The sequence below is a fragment of the Eleutherodactylus coqui genome, chromosome 8 (genome assembly GCF_035609145.1).
Source record: "Eleutherodactylus coqui strain aEleCoq1 chromosome 8, aEleCoq1.hap1, whole genome shotgun sequence".
Taxonomy (NCBI): Eukaryota; Metazoa; Chordata; class Amphibia; order Anura; family Eleutherodactylidae; genus Eleutherodactylus; species Eleutherodactylus coqui.
In genome coordinates this window covers 142,046,476-142,063,758 of record NC_089844.1, presented here as the reverse complement: position 1 = coordinate 142,063,758, position 17,283 = coordinate 142,046,476, and the positions used below count along the sequence as shown (strand labels likewise).

The window sequence follows — 17,283 nt, the reverse complement described above, 5'->3', positions numbered from 1 at the left end:
ATGTGAGCTGGCATCAACAGGCTTCTCATGAAGAGTGGGTCTGTGTATTGAGGGGGTGGTGGGAGGAGGGGATGTACCATGCAACTCTCCCACCAGCAAGCATGCACACTCACCTGATAGGACATCACACATGACTGGATGGGGGTGAGATAACAGAAACACAATGACTGAATGCAGAACACACGCATCATCTAATAACAGGTGAGCAGTGATGTCATCACATGTGCGTGACGGCGCTTCTGTCACATGACTGCATGATGGAGGGTTTCAGTAAAGTAGAGCTCGTTAGGAACTTGTAAGGCCGGGCTCACATGGGCGGGTTTGTATCGTGGATTCTGCGGTCGCCATTCGCATTTTCGATTTTTTGTTCACACTCACGGATATGAATTGCGTATTATGCGAGTGAAAGAAAAATCGCAGTATGCTCTATTTTGCTGTGGAATCCACGTGTGCGGCCTCCATTGATGTCAATGGCGATGTCCGACCTGCAGCCCATACGCAATTAACATTGCATATGGGCCGTGGGAACCCGCGGCATCGACACCGGATGTCCCTCTGCAACGAAAAGAAAAAAACAGCACGCAGCGTTTTTGTGTCCGGCTATTTCAGGTCATGGAGGCCAGATCAGTGCGCAAAAATGTCATGAGTTGTGTCCGGCATACAAGAACAATGGACGTATGTGAACCCAGACTAGAGAGCATTTCATGGCCCAATGACCGAGCAAGAATGTTTGTAAGGTCGCTGTCACACGCATTGAAGCGCCCGTGCGCAATGGGCGTTGCATGTTTGCAAGCACATGTCCGTGTTTTACTGTACTTTATGCACACAAGCATACTGCCATGTATTGCAATGGGCAATTAGTGTAATTAGTTCAATGCGCAGGAAATAGAGCATGCTGGGTATTTTTGTGCACAAGATGTGAACCAATCCACTGACATCATTGGCTTCTATTCACTGCATTTTGCGTGCGCAAATTTTTTGTTTGCTTGCCTGATCGGCTTGTAAATTTGCAGCCACTGAAAGAGGAAATGCCTGTTCATAAGCCGATCGCATCTTTCATGCATCACTGTCTGCGGCGCATCTCCCCGTGCGAAAAGCCGACAGCGATGAAACTCTACGGAGGAACGATATTTGTCCCCCATACTGTCTGAATCGGCCAGAGAAACAAGTGCTGATCTCACTGAGATTTTGTGGAGAACCCCAAAATTGTCCATGGAGTTGTACCATGAGAACTGTGCGGCAAGCTTGTGCCGTTCTGGGATGAGAGAAAGCTGGGTGTAAAACCTTGTCGGATCTGTAATGGGCGCCATATTGGATAACGCCTAACATTATCAGGGAAGTATAGCTTCCTTTCAGGGCTGTAGGAAAGCTGGATGAAACGCCGACTGCATACTATAATAATGGCCATATTGGTTGACATCTTACATTCTCAGGTGCCTAAAGCCACATTTACATGGGATGCGCTGTTGGGCAAACGATGTGCGACAGCGAGTCCCAGTGAAGTTCGCTCGGAGCGTGGCCAGCATGGAGGCTGGGTGGCCAGGGAGCGTTCTCCACCCGCCCACCGCCATTCACTGGAAGCAGGCAGTCATTCAGTCTCTGCATGCATTTATATGTTCAAATAAAAACGCCTCGCATCCGCAGGGAAAATGCATGTTGGCGAGCGCGGAATCGGGCAGCGAATCATGGCCCAATATCGTGCTCGCCCGTGTGAAGGATTGCGGAGTTTCTCCCATTGTTTTCAATGGTAGACCACGCATCATGCGGCACGATGCTGCCACCGGCCCCATTACAAACAACAAGAGATACATGTCCTAAGATGTGTAGGACCTCATGCGAAAGCATGGGGTTCATATTCGTGCAAGATTTCTGTAACCCTCATAGTGGGGAATAGGAGTTGCGCAAGAAGCATTCACACTGCGTTTATTACTACGCTGTCGGACTAGGTCAGGGGGTTCTGTCATGGCTGCCATAACCAGCAGTGTGATGGAGCCATGTTGGGACGGGAACATGTACTTGCATTAGTGAAACCACTTTGGAATCCATTTGACAAGGTTTCCGTTATATGGGAAAAAATTCCCTAAGCACAAACTCGCGGTGCGTTTTTAGCATTAGAAAGTCCCATTGACAATCGCGTAAATAAAACTCGACGTTAGCGCAGCGTTAAAAAACCGCAAGTGGGTGTGAGCCCTAAAACAGCTAGGTTGATGGATAAATAAAGGAGTTATGATTTTTTGAAAGTGGGGAGAAAAAAACAAAAATGAAGCAAAAAAATGTCATTAAATAAATAAAATGTTCAATTACTAAAATTTACTAGGAAAAAAGTTACCAGTGAAAAACATACAGTTTATAAAAACTGACACAAAAACATTTAGAACAGTCTGTCAATGTGTTTAACATGTCCGTTTTGGGAAATGTGTACGGTTTTTGCCATGCACTAGTGACATATACGCTAAACCATACCTCCCTAATGTCTCTTTAGGAGGAACAGTCCCTCCTTGGTCCTTAAATGTTCCTCTTTTTGACCTTGGAAATAGATGTGCATTGGGCCGCTGTTTTGAATTGCAGATTCTGCGCAGGCGTCTACTCGGACTATGCACGGTAAAACGTGGGCATTGAAAGGCATGCTTTTTAGAATTTTTCTTCCCACTTGCGTATTTCAGAAGAGAAATGCAGCATGCTTTATTTTACCGTGGAATCCACGCAGACGGCCTCCATTGATGTCAATAAAGGCGTGCGACCTACAGCCCATACGCAATTAACACTGCGCATGGACTGCGGGTAACCGCATCATTACTAAACGACGCAGCGGGAAATACAAACAAAAAAACCATATACTGTGCATGACCGTCTGCGAGCCTCCACAGTACAGTAAAGTGCCGTACGCAGGGTCACCAGCCGGAATCAGCTGCCAGCGGAATCCGACCCGTTCACGTGAGCCCGGCCTTAATAAAGTTACCACTTTGCTCCATAAACTATCTGCATGGTTTCTATCTCGTTCTGAGACCCCAATTTTCATATTATTCCATCAGATTCCGTAGATTTTTGGGCTAATAAGTAAATTCAAGGCATTAACATGTATACAATGTGGATGGAAAAATGTCCCTCTTTGACCGTCCAGAAAGTTGGGATGTTTGGCTAGACTACTATAAACATGATGTGAACAGCCCCTTACGGAAACAGAGTTTGATGGGCTACACCGTTTCCATAATTCTCATTCACTTCTATGAGAGACACGGAAACAGCGTAGCCCGGCCACCCTCAGCTGCTTCTGGAATCCCGACCACCCGGCCACCTCGTATACAGCGGTGTCCCCATTGCGGCCATGTTTAACCAAGATGGGAACACCCCTTTAATTAGGGCAGTGTTACTTCCCCTGCTGCTAACTAGGCAGCAAATTTCTCCATCCTCTGGTGGCAGGGATGAAAAAAGAAGGGAAATGCTTTGAGTGCCGACTTCTTTGAGGGATAATTAATTTGGACTTTGAAAGTCAGCCGGCAGAACGCCATTCTTCACTTCAAAAGACGGCTAAATTGGATTAACCGGGGGTGATAATGGCGGAGGGTGGAGAGTGGGATTTGTGTATTTTGACACCATATGTATAGAATCAGCGTATTACATGTTACCGATTCTTCACTGACAATTGTATCAAACCGGAACGCCGCTTGTACATCTTGTATCGAACTTGGGTTACAACGGTTTTTACTCCATTCACCTCTAAAGCTAAATACAGAATTCTGGTTTCCTGTGCAATGCATTGTGGGAAATGAGATGCCAGTTGAACAGTTAAAGCCAAGATCTTGGGTCACATGACTGACAATGAGGTGGGGCTTAACAGCGGTTTGTTTTTATTGGCAATCAGAAGAGTGTTAAAAGTAGCTTGGAACGTGAATGGAGAGAATGACACAAAATAACTCAAAACCAGTAAAACGATCTAATAAAGGAAAAATTCTCTCTCCCAGAATACACTTTGACCTAAAACCATGTTGTCACCTTAAAGGGGTTGTACTAGATGAAAAAAAAACATGTCCATGCATTGTAACTGGTATCGCAGCTCAGTTTCATTGAAGTGAAGAGAGTTGAACTGTAATACCACATACAACCTGTGGAGAAGAATGGCACTGTCTTGGAAGAAGGCAGCCATGTTTTTCTATGGGTATTCCGGGCACATAAGCACTTTTCGTACTAATGACATATCCTCAAGATAGGTCATCAATACTTAATCAAAAAGGGTCAGCCACTGGGAATCCCCAGCGATCACTTGATCTCAGCCCCCACACTGCATCAGCTACACCTTCTAAGGCACTTTTGGCCCCGACCACAATGCAGATGTCTGGCAATGAGTGCAGGGGCTGAGATTAGGTGATTGGCAGAATCCCGAGCAGCGGACCCCCACCGATCAACTACCGATGACCTATCCTGAGGGGTTAAATGCCTGGACTACCTCTTTAGATGATGGTTAGGTTGTCTATGGCCAGTTATCACAAATTCACAGATTTCTGTAGTAGTATCAGGCTGAGGTTCTTTGTCCCACCAAGACAAATCAAGATTGAGGTATAACATGTGGTTATTTGTGAATCATCCCAGAAGAAATAGACTCTAACCCTTGTTGATTGGCTCCAAACTCAGCCCGAAAGGAGTTTGTCTTCTGCAAGACCTTTGGGCACTGTTAGGATCACCTGGCACCATGGTGGGCTAGTGTGACCCTAATCCTAGAACTATAAAGTGTTTTCTTCAACTCAATGAAAAACATAATAAAGCATTACACTAATACTCACATCCATGGTAAGATGCCGGAGAACCACCAGATTTCCCGTAGTCTTGCTCAGAGTAGCTCGTGGACAGGTTGGGCTGGCTAGAACCACGTCCAAAACTGATCTGGTTATTACTCCCAACTCCTGTAGCCACCTGTGCCATTCGCTCTTTGGTCTTAAGTGCCTGAGCCCTTTCGCCCTTTAACCTCTCATCATCTTTTAAGAGGCTCACTAACTGTTTTGACTTTTCCCTCACGTTGATCCCTTGGTCTTTCCCATCTCGGTCGATGTACTGGAAGTCTTTGAGCGTCTGTATGGCAAATATATTTTCTTTACATTGGTGGGACACTCTTTCCGAACCAGTCTTGATGAGATAGTCCAGCAGGGTCAAGGCTTTGTAAACATGTCTCCAGTTCTTTCCGTGGTCATTGAGCCTCTTCCAGATCATGCTCATGATTTCCGAAAATGCCACCACGTTATAGGTCAGGTCGGCAATCTCTGTCATGAGGGAGCTGGAAGGACCCCAAGGATCGTTGGAGGTGGCTTCTCTAACTTTAATCTCTGCCTCTGAATAATTATTTACAATGTTCTTCATCTGCCGCCTTATGGACGAGGTTGTCATTTTTGTAATTGGTTAAAAAAAAAAACACCTCAAATTTTTAGTTAAAAAAACCACAATCACAAAAAGTCTGAGATGCCCCGGGTCCTTAGGTTAAAAGCCAGGTGAGGAAACTCTCTAAACGAAAATTCGCTGGATGTTCCCACACATGACAAGAAATGTGGTCCAATGTTGATTAAAAGCATCTCCTCGGCCAACAAACATCATGCGATCCAAGAACCTAAAACAAAGAGAAACAATTGTTAGGTGTGTAAAGTTCGCAAAACTCAAAAAAGTTTTTAAAGGGGATGTCTGATATAAATATTCCATTTAAGTATCCTATTACAGAATTCTGAGTTATATCAACTTCCACAACCTCTGAGAATGCAGAGCCCGTGGCACATTGTTGACAGCGCCAGGTCTTGCTCCCAACACCCCCAGCAATCAGAGGATTTTTCTGAGGAAAGCGCAGCCAGCCATACATTTCCTGCTGAGGAAATATAGTACAGTATGGCTGTTAACATGAATGGCCAACCTGCAGTAATAGGAAGGTATAAGGATGACACCAAATTCGCAGTTCTGAGTCATAGAGGGGAGTCCTGAGCGGGGACCCACATATATGACGTTCATCGACCCTAATAGGGCCTATGAACAGGGATCGTGCTCTTGGCAGAACCTTTTTAATATAGGCTGAGAAAGGGAGGTCCCTGTTCAGGATCCTTATCTAGTAGAACTTTGCAAGGAGCCTCTCTTGCGCTGGAGTACAAAGCATGTCTCTGCATTAAATGGACAAACCCTTAATTTTGGTGGGAATAATAATATCTCCAGCACAAAATACTGGAAGAAATTAATGTAATACCTAATTTCTCCTGTGGAGGCACTGCAGGAGAATTAAACACTTGCTGCCAGGTTTCCCCATAGATTACAGCTGATTGCTGGGGATCCTAGCAGCAGGACTATCTCCGTGCATGGACCGTCATTACATCCCTTTGTTTCACGAGTGTCTGCTGCCTCATTTTACGCCTAGTTAGCACTAGCCATAGGGGTTTCCATTTTCCTGCTCAGTTCAGGGAGCAGGAAAACGGCAACCCTTGGCTGAAAGAATCCAGCTTATGATAGAAACAACCAGCACCAAATGACCATAATGGGATCCGTTCCGTTTCCCTCTGGGATTTCACAGGATGAAATAGCGCAGCATGCTTTGCTTTTTCGTCTTTTTTTTTCGGAAATCAGTTACCCAGGTTCTATACAGTCTCCAACAATGATGGGAACTACCTCTTATACACTCTTTGCCAAAAGCAATCCAATTCCTAGAAGAAGTTGTCGTTTTGCTACAAAACTCGGCATTCAGTCACATCTCTGATATGTAAATGATGGGAGTTGTAGTGATTAGATGAACAGTCTTGTCACCTGAGGCCCTAAAAGTGGTTCCTCCCTTGGCCTATAAAAGGCCCTCAGAGGCTCCTTGTGTGTAGTGACCGCTTGTAGATCCGGCACAAAATACTGCAAGAAAAAGCGCTGCAGGCAATGCTTTTTCGTCCGGTAAAAAGGCAGTCAGCTGAACTAAACCATTATAGATAATGGGGTCCGTTCGGTGCTGTTTGATTCCATCGTAAGATGGATCAGTTCGGCCGGGGGGTTCCCCTTTCCTGCTCCTCTCACCTCGCAATCAGCAGCCCCTCACTGCAGTGTACAACGTGTGATCAAACCCTTAAAAGGGAACAAAGAAGCTGGAAATGAAATGCTGATGTGAACTCTGAGCCTTGGGGCCAGTTCACATCTCACTATAGTTTTGGCCCTGGAATGTCATCAGGTTTCTATTTAAAGGGGTTGTCCCGAGGCAGCAAGTGGGGTTATACACTTCTGTATGGCCATAATAATGCACTTTGTAATATACATTGTGCATTAATTATGAGCCATACAGAAGTTATAAAAAGTTTTTTACTTACCTGCTCCGTTGCTAGCGTCCTCGTCTCCATGGTGCCGACTAATTTTTGGCCTCCGATGGCCAAATTAGCCGCGCTTGCGCAGTCCGGGTCTTCTGCTCTCTTCTATGGAGCCTTTCGTGCAGGATGCCGGCTCCGTGTAGCTCCGCCCCGTCACGTGCCGATTCCAGCCAATCAGGAGGCTGGAATCGGCAGTGGACCGCACAGAAGAGCTGCGGTCCACGAAGATAGAGGATCCCGGCGGCCATCTTCAGCGGTAAGTATTGAAGTCACCGGACCGCCGGGATTCAGGTAAGCGCTGTGCGGGTGGTTTTTTTAACCCCTGCATCGGGGTTGTCTCGCGCCGAACGGGGGGGGGGTTTAAAAAAAAAAAAACCCGTTTCGGCGCGGGACATCTCCTTTAAGATCAGAGAGGTGGCACCCCTGAATGGAAACTATATCAGTCCTCAAAGGGGTATTCTGGACTTTTTCTATTGATGACCTACCCTCAGAACAGGTCATCGACATTCGATCGGCAGGGATCCACCACTCAGGATCCCTGCCGATCATCTGATCCTCTAGCCCACTGTCAGTGCGGCGGGGCCGAACGTTCACATCAGTGGTCAGGGCTGGAAGTGTAACAGGCAGATTCCCTTCCATTGATATCAATGAGAGTGAGTGATGCCTCATATTAGACCTCCGGCTTTGACTACAATGAGGATAGGTCATCAATAGTAAAAGTTCAGAATACCCGTTAATTGAAACTTGCGGAAACAGAGGCCAGTAGGTCTCTTTTTTGGCAGGTTCCCATTCTTTAGGGTCCATCACACTATCCCAGAAACCTTCCAAAGCAGAGACCTGTTAGTCTACGTTTCAGCAGCTCTCATTACAGGTAGAGATAGTCTCCGTTCAGGTCATGTCCAGCAGTGCCACTTTTGGGCTTTTAAGACAGAAAGCCTGATGGCAACCCCTGAATGGAGGCCATAGTGAGATGTGAACGGACCCTTAATGGGGCAGCAGGATAGTATAATTATCTAAGACTATACATATAGATATGTCAACCAATAGCAAACAGCCCTACTTCCCTAAAAATGCACATTTGGCTCAGCTGTAATGGAATATTACATGCGTGGAGCAGTGGAGATAATCAGTTGTCAGACACCACTGTCACGCTTATCTGCAGAAGAAACATTAAGTTTGAACAGGAACAATCCTTTTTTCTGTTCATTTAAATCCTGCAGATTGCCCTTGTTAGCGATCATTTAAAGGATTGGACCAAGATACACTTTTATCACCTATCCATAGGTGATAAAAGTCTGATCGGTGGGGGTTTTAATGCTCAGACCCCCACCGATCCCAAGAATGAAGCTCCCCTGCCTACTTTTGTCACTATGGGGTTGATTCTCCTACCGACAGTGACGTCATAATGAAAAGAGCAATGGTCACACATTCGCACCTGCCGCACCATTCATTTCAATGTGGCTGACGCAAATAGCCAAGCGCTTGTACTCGACTATCAACAGTGATCCTGTTGTGGAGCGGCACAACGCATGCAGAGCCATCGCTTCATTCCATCTCCTCCTCACTGGGCTTGGGTGCAATGAGCCCAAAAGATGAGGAAACGGGACCCCATTCTCAGGATCGATGACCCCCACCCATCTGACTTTTATCACCTGTCCTGTGGATAGGTGACAGAAAAGCATCTTCGTACAACTTCTTTAATTAACTTCACTCCCCAGTCAGTCATGTGACAATCACCTGAGCTCCCATAGTGCACCACTCTCTGGTGACGAGAAGCAGGTAGAACTTAGCTTTGGATGTGAATGGAGAAGAAAGCCATGCTGTAGAAATGATACAACCATAGAAATCTGACTGTAGTTGAACCTTTATTCCTGGAGGTTTCATCTCATGGACTCCTTGATAACATGTTCTGACATGTCTCAATTATTTCCTCGCTGTTATTTAAAGGAGTCACATACTCTCTAAGGAACGTCATAGTGCCAAATAATTCTAACAACACATAATTCCCTCATTCTTAGGACTACAACACATAAAAACACCATAAAAATTAGGAAATGCCAAACAAGACTCATGCGATAAAGTTGCTTTTGTTGAAATGCTGATAACATGAAGTAAATAGGCCTCATTTCTTTGCACAGAGCAGAGCAGTGTAAATAGTGAAACCAAACTCCGTCCTCATATTCACAGGTCTCACCTACTTTACCAAAACAGCTAGCTGGTTTATATCAGTTCCTAGAATTATGGGAAGTTTACATGGGCTGTCAATCAGGTATTGTAAACGTCCACCTATCAACTTGTTTAATGTTTATATACAGTCCGATGGCGACTATATTGGAGATGAATTATATCGTTTAGGGGTTTTTTTTACCCTTGTTTTACTGATGACCTATCCCCTGGATAGATCATCAGTAATTGATGGACAGGGGTCTACTGCCCGGGATCCTCGTCCATCAGATGATTGTCCAGTCCAGAGTCGTTAATCAGTGGTCAGAGGAAGAAGACAGATCACTCATCTCACTTCCATTGAAATCAATGGGAGCGCAGCGTTGCTCCTATACTTACTGTTTAAGTAGTTATGTCCTGCCCTGAGCAGGAAGTGTAAGAGCAGCGCAGCGCTCCCAGTGATTTCAATCGGAGTGAAGCCAGCGCTTCGACTGCCTCCTCCGACCAATGACACCGTCTGGCCCTCTGACGATTAGCCGGACGATTAGCTGATGGACAGGGATCCCGAGCGTCTGACCCCCGTCCATCAAAAGCTACATGGGTTAGGTAATCAGTTTAAAAAATCCCAAAATACATCTTAAGTACAATCTTTTGTCTGAAATACAGCATCAACAGCACATTGCCCGTTCACACGGGGAGATGTGCTGCCTATAATAAACAACCTAATCAGCTGATGAATGAGCATTTGCTCTTGCATCAGCTGATTGCTGCCCTATTTACATGGCACAATGATTGAGTGAATAAACATTCTAATGAATGCTCATTCAAGATAGCTGGCCTGTGTAAATGTCTCTTAAGGGCTCTTTCACACGAGGGACCTGTGCGCACCCAAATTCAGCACCTCAAAAAAACGTGGCTTACTGCACACAAAAACACGTGATTGGATGATTTTTTTGCGTGCATGTCCCGAGCTTAATTAGCACAAAAATCCCCTATTCATAGCGCTGCTGTTCGGGAGTTTGGGGATGAGAGAGAAAGTGAGAGAGAGAGAGATCTTGGCAGCAGTCCCGAACAGCAATTAGTACCTGCAGGGCTAGAGGGGACTCCCCGAGGGAGTCCGCCATAGCAGGGAGAGAGAGGGCAAGGCTAGAGGTGTGCCCCTCTCCCTCTCTCCTTGCTATGGGGGATTCCCTTGGAGAGTCCTCTCCAGCCCCGATTTCTCTCTCTTGCCAGGGCCACACCCTATACAGCTAAACCTCCTTCTCTGCTATGGGGGATTCCCTCAGGGAACCCCTCCAGCTCCACTCTCTCTCTCCACACTGTGGGGAAATTCCCTGTAGCAGGGAAAGACAGGTTTCCCTGCAGGAGGTAATTACACTGACTGTCATTATGTCTTGAAGCCCTTAAGCTAGCCAATAATGTATGTGACGCTACTGGGTAATTTAACTGATTAAGAACCAAGTGTGGTAAATATACAGTGCTTGGTCCTGTGCTTTAACCCCATCCGATAGTAACAGCTGTTAGTCACAGCTGAGAACCCGAAGGAGAAGGGAGAAATGGTTTTTAACCTCTTCTGCCTTCTCCTTTCCCAAGTAAACAGCGCTCAATAACCACTATGTACTAAGAAATTAAACTGAAGTGTTTCTTCCACTACGCGATCCATTGGTCACATAACCGCTGGGATTCCCTGTTACAGTAGAGCTGCAGGGTCGTATCAGACCCTGATCAGCTCTGCCAGTGACTATTGTCCCTACAGGGGATGTTTTCCCTGTACCTGGGGATCCTGTGGATGCCCCAGCTACAGTGGAAAAATGTCAAATAAAAACAAACATGTGAATGTCCCCCAGAGGTCTTATATGACGTCATGGAGAACATGGTAAAAAAAATTATTACATAAATAAGAAGAAAAAAAATTACGGAATAAAATAAAAATATATAGATACATAAAATTGAAAATAACCCAAAGCTGACGCCAACCCAAACTGTCGCCATATGCGCCCTGTAATTCAAAATCATACATATTATATATCAAAACATCCGAAACATAATAAGGGAACCAATTTCCATACTTTATTTTAGCGTAAATATACTATTTAAAAAAATAACTATCAATGTTAAAATAATTTTTTAAAGCTTTTTACCCCCAATAAAACAAAAAAATAGGGCAGTAAAACCACCACATGGGTAAAATCCCTAAAAAGTGACTGGTCCTTAAGGTGCAAAGCAGCCTGGTCCTTAAGGGGTTAAGGGCTAAAAGGCATAATGACAGTCAGTGTATTTACCTCCTGCAAAGAAAACCCTTCTCTCCCCTCTACAGGGAATACCTGGTTCTCCATTCGCTGGCCTTGCCGACCGGCTTGTTTAATCTCCCATTGGAGTCTGCGGACACTGCTGCGCAAGGCGCACTAAAGTTAGGTCAGGTCCTTCCTTTTTGTGCAACAGAGGATTTGAGTTTCTGAATTTAAGTTGCTGAGGTAAGAATGCTTTTCGGACGTAGCTAAAATACCTCCGTCTATATGTTTACATAGGAAACCATTGGTTCTAATAGGCGCGATTTTCTGGCGTGCCTACATTGCGTCAAAAGGGCGCTCGTGTGAAAAAGCCCTTAAGGCGGCTATTACAAAAGCGATAGTGGCTAGTGCTCGTGTTTTCCTGACAATTGCTGGCAATTTTCGGAAATACGGGAGCACTAGCTTGCGTAAACGTGTAATAGCTGCCTTAGTGGGGTCTCAAACAAACGGGTTTAAGATACAGAATCCACAGCAAAACGCAGACATTAAAAGACATGTAGTTTTGATTTTTCCTTTACACTCTGCGTATACAAACTGCGTATTCCGCGAGTGGAAAGAAAAATCACAGCATGCTTTATTTTGCCGCGAAAAGCCTCAATTAAAGTCAATGGAGGCATCCAACCTGCAACCCATACACAGTTAACAATGCGTATGAGCTGCGGGTATCCACGTCATCGCTAAACAACGGCGCAGGAACTGCAAAAAAAGAAAACTGTACTGTGCATGACTGCCTGCGAACCTAGGTGGCCATACACAATACATGTAAGTGCCGTACGCAGGGCCACTGGCCGGGCTCACAGCTGAAATCCGTTGCATGCAGAATTCGATCTGTCCATGTGAGCTGCATGCAGCAGAATGCATAATGCAGGTGCAAGGGACTGGGGGGCAGGGAACAAAAGGGTTAAGTGGGAGTGAGAGTAATGGGAATGGGTGGAGTTAGAAGAGGAAGTAGGAGGAGTTACACATGAGGAAGAAAAAGGAAGAGGAAGGACAGCAGTGAAGGAGCACCACGTGAAAGACGCTGGAAGAAGAACTTGAAAGACACCCGCCCATCGGCCCTTGAGGGTTACGGGCAAGGTTTTGGTTTCGCGGACATATGGAGATGGAGTTTTTTCTGGAGTCGTCATAGCTGGGTAGAGGCGAAGATCTTTCCATGCTAGCTGCGGTATAGGTCGAAAAAGGTTAGCGAGCCCGAAGGAGATCAGGGCTTATGAACGCCCGTGGTGTTTTTATCAGATTCAAGAAATCAGGATGTATCATAGCATGGGAAGGGTTTATAGGTTTCTAAAAGTTTTAAAAGAGTTAATATGTTTTTAAAAGTTCGTTAAAAAAGCTGTGGCCTACCCCACGTTTAACACCAAGTAGTATTACGAGTACTTGTCTATAAGTAAGGGAGCGAGACGGTTAGGGGGATGTACCCCCAGTCCCCGTCTTAGAGACACTCTGTGATGCCTGGTGCAGAGTCTGGTGGGTGTCTGATCTAATATGTCTGATCACAGGGATCCACCGATTACAAGAACGGGGGTCCTGAAGGTCTCTGAATGATGCTCACATGTGCCCACTGCCACTCCATGAGGTGTTTTGGTATAAGAACACCTTCAGGGTTATGGTAAGAGTAAGCTCCCTGGCATGTTCATCTTTGATCCCTGTGTTCTCATTACACAGAGGGGATGTAGGCCAGTGTGTTTATATCAATGGTCATTGTTCAGACTGACAGGAAACCACAGAAGTGCTATGGCTTATTTTAAAGACACAGGATCTTCCATGGGGTTCACAAACAATACACAGGAAACTGCTGTGCGGCTAGAGAAAACAGATAATAGGGTAACTCCCGGCAAAAATGGAGAATTCATCTTACAGAGTCATTGCGCTCTACTTTCCCTCAAAGTTTCGCTTACAGACACGGCTCTATTACAGACAACTCTGACAACTTCTAGACCACAACGGCAGAAAGCTGTGCTAGACAACAAAGAGGGTTGTCAAGAACCACCCGGGACTCATAGCCTGGTTGGTTGCTTAGAAGAGGATGGTGGTCATCTCTAGGAGCGCCACTTCAAGAAATTCTCCGCTTTGGACAATCCCTACTTTTTTCCCTTTCTGCTGCAGCCCTTTTTGTTTTTTTCTGTTTTCATTTTTTCTTCTCCACTGTCAAAAAAATTAAGGGCAATACAAGGGCTTATTTTTGTGGGACGAGCTGTATTTTTCGATGGTACCATTTAAAGTACCATATAATATATTGGAAAACTTTGAAAAAGTTGAGCAAAATGGGAAAAAAACTCGATTTCACCATAATTTTTTTGGTGAAGGGGGGAAGTGGGTCTTACAGTGTTCAAGTTGTAGTAAAATGCCTTGTTATCTTTATTCTGTGGGTCAGTACAATTACAGTGATACCATAGTTATTTAGGGTTTTTTTTATATTGCACTGCTTAACCCCTTACGGACATGGCTTATTTTGACCGTAAGGACGTGACAATTTTGGGGGGATTTTTATCTCCACTTATCAAAAACCATAACTTTTTTATCCTTCCGTTGACACGGCCGTATGAGGGCTTGTTTTTTGTGTGGCAAACTGTAGTTTTTTGGTACTTTTTTGGGGTACATATACCGTATTATAAAACTTTTATACGCTTTGTTTGAGAGCATAGAGAGAAAACATCAGTTCTGACATGTCAATCTTGCAGCATAAATTATACGATAAACCTTTTCCGCGGGTTCCTACAACTATACCTACACCAAAATTATCTTTTTAGGTTTTTCTACTTCTTGGGATGCAAAATGGACAAAATAAACATTTTGCCTCTGGTTTTTAGGTTTATTTTTAATGGTTTTAGCTGTGCAGGATAAATAGGGCATTTAATTTATTGTGCAGGTTATTATAGATAGATAAAATGATACCAAATACGTTTTTTTTTTTCTTTTTAGTACAAACAGGAAACCTTGCAAAAAAGTGTTCTTTTTTAAACATGTTTTTGATTTTTGCACTATTTTTATTTTAGATTTTTTATGTCCCTGTAGGGGACTTAAACCATAAAGGCTATGATCATTATGATAATACATTGCAGTGCAGTTGCCATGGTAACCCAGTGGCCATCTGCAATTACATAGTGGAGGGCTGATGATGTCACAGAACCCTTTACATGGTGCGATTTACATTGAGGGTTTAACAGCCGGGATCGGTGTTTTCACCAATACCCGTTGTTGCAGCAGGAGGCCTGTTATCACTTACATCTGGTTCCTGCAGCTGGATGATGTGGACTCACTTGTTAGTCAGCCCCTTCCTTCCACAGGGGGATTTGAACTTCTGATTATTTGATTAATCATACAGTGTACTGCAATACTGTATTCTTCGCAGCAATCTATCAAGACATGCCACAGGCATGTTTTAATAGGCTACCATTCATAGCAGCCCAAGGGACCTTCAGAAGTCTCCAGGCTACCATAACACTGGAACGGCACCCAACGATATCACGAGGGAGACATTCTGGATATCAGAATCCCGATCGTTATCTGTGATCACAGTAGTTGAGGGTGGGATCAAAGATGGCCAACACCCACAATGATATCATCCATGTATGAAGCATTTTGGGCAGGGGTTAATAAGCGTCCTTTGATAAGAAGCAACTTACAAAGTGTCACCCTGCTAGAATACTTAGTAATCAGTTTTGATCTGTGGGCAAAGCTGTCAGTAAGTGTTCAGTTTCCCTACAGCGCCACCCCAGGAGAAATGAAGCATTACACAGTGCCTATACAAATCAATGGGCTATTCGTGTAATGCAGGATAGGACAGGTGCTCCAGAGAGAGAAAGATGCTCTTTATAACCGTTCTCCACTCTGGCCGGGAGATGAGGATCCTGAACAGAGGACCCTGTCTACTAACTCAGAACTCACTAATAGAGTGCATGAAAATGGGTTTTCTAGTCTCGAAAAGTTGGCTGACAACCAATATGGCTGCCATAACACCAACAGTCTCATTTATAGTAAGGACAATATACACTAAGGTTTAGGAAACTGAAAAGAGCTAAGCAGGGTCTTACTTGAACATCCTCAAGTTCTGCACATCAACTATAACTCTCATCATGCCCCACTGGCTGCTGTGATGTGCAGGACAACAGGTGGCTGTCTACACGTGTCCGGCCTAAAGTTACGCTATTGTTTATTCTATTACGTTCTCATGTAATCCAGACAGGAAGGGAGACAAGCGAGCATTGTAAAGTATTGAGGACATGGTGAATACAACCTCCACTGTTTCATCATGGAGACAGAGAACGCTTCATGTGGCTCTGTAAATGGAGACATTCATGGACTATTCGGGACTAAAGAAATGGCCCTGCCTGTGTATGAAGGCGCAGAAGACTTCCGACTCTTGTAAAGATTGTGTCTAGATTTCTGCTTAGAAAAGGCAAATAAAATAGGTGAACGCTGGAAAATGAAGCACATAGATAATAACTATGGAACGCTACAAACTAGTACTGATCATATGTGCTACAGTGTATCAGGCAGGAGTATACGAACAGTGGAAGTATCGCTCATTGTCTGTGCGGACCGTGAGATACGGAGAGTTCTTGCTTCAGATACTGGATACTATAGATAAGACTTTTGGCTGCTGTTATGCATTTTGACAGGGAAGACCATGGGAAAGTTATGGAGTTTTCCAAGACTAAAGGTATCCTTAGGCCCAATGTCCACAGGTGTATCTGATTTGCGGAATTCGCATGGGGCACCTGCGCGGAAGATCCACAATTCAAGCTGCCCATAGGGAAGCTTGGGCGTCCGCACCTGAATTAAAGCATGCAGATTTGTTTTGCGGATCTTTGGATGCGGAAAACAAATCACAGCATGCTCCATTTCAGTGCAGTTCCCACATGAAGTCAGTGGAAGCCATTCAATCCATGGCCTGTCCGCAGCTGACACGGATGGACCGCAGATTACGTAGGAAAGCAGGAGTTTAAGGCTGGGTTCGTCGCGGCAAATCCGCCTGCGGACGCTAATCCCAGGTTTAGCCAGCCATGTTGATGAGATTTCTCAGAAATTTCGTCCACACAGGACGGCAAATCCACAGCAGCAGAAGCCAGGACTGCAGTGCGGATTCGCCGGCTGCAGCATGTTCATTATTTTACTTCTTCCATTGCGGCCACGCTCTCCTCTATGGGAACGCTGGCCGCAGCGGAAGAGCAAGCGGCCAAGCCCGCTTCAAACCCCGCACCTAAGTGCAGCTGGTTTTGAAGCAGCGCTTCTCCGGGCGGAAATCTCACGATTTTTCGATGTGGCCAAACCACGAGATTTCCGTCGGGAATCCGCCCTGTGTGAACCCAGCCTAGAAAAAAAAAAAGTACTGTGTATGTGTGCAAGCCATCACTTTCGCACATATCCGGAGAACAGAAAAAAGAAGACTCGGACAGATAAGCGGGCACGGTCGGATTCCGCTGTGGCCTCCCGCATGCAGAATCTGACCCGCCCGTGGACATGAGGCCTTACACGGGACAAATATAGCCTGAATTTTCACTTGAAACAGCAAATTCAGGCAATAATCG

General features: G+C 45.1%; 1 protein-coding gene across 8 annotated transcripts in view; it reads right to left on the bottom strand.

Moving 5' to 3' along the window:
* EPN2 (epsin 2) overlaps nucleotides 1-17,283 on the bottom strand; it is a 68,286-nt gene that overhangs the window by 33,941 nt on the left and 17,062 nt on the right. For all 8 annotated transcript variants that reach the window (XM_066576596.1, XM_066576595.1, XM_066576602.1 and 5 more), the window contains exon 2: nucleotides 4,779-5,593. In XM_066576596.1, the coding sequence (XP_066432693.1) occupies nucleotides 4,779-5,376 (598 nt within the window). In that variant the 5' untranslated portion in view covers nucleotides 5,377-5,593. The remainder of the gene's footprint in view (nucleotides 1-4,778; nucleotides 5,594-17,283) is intronic.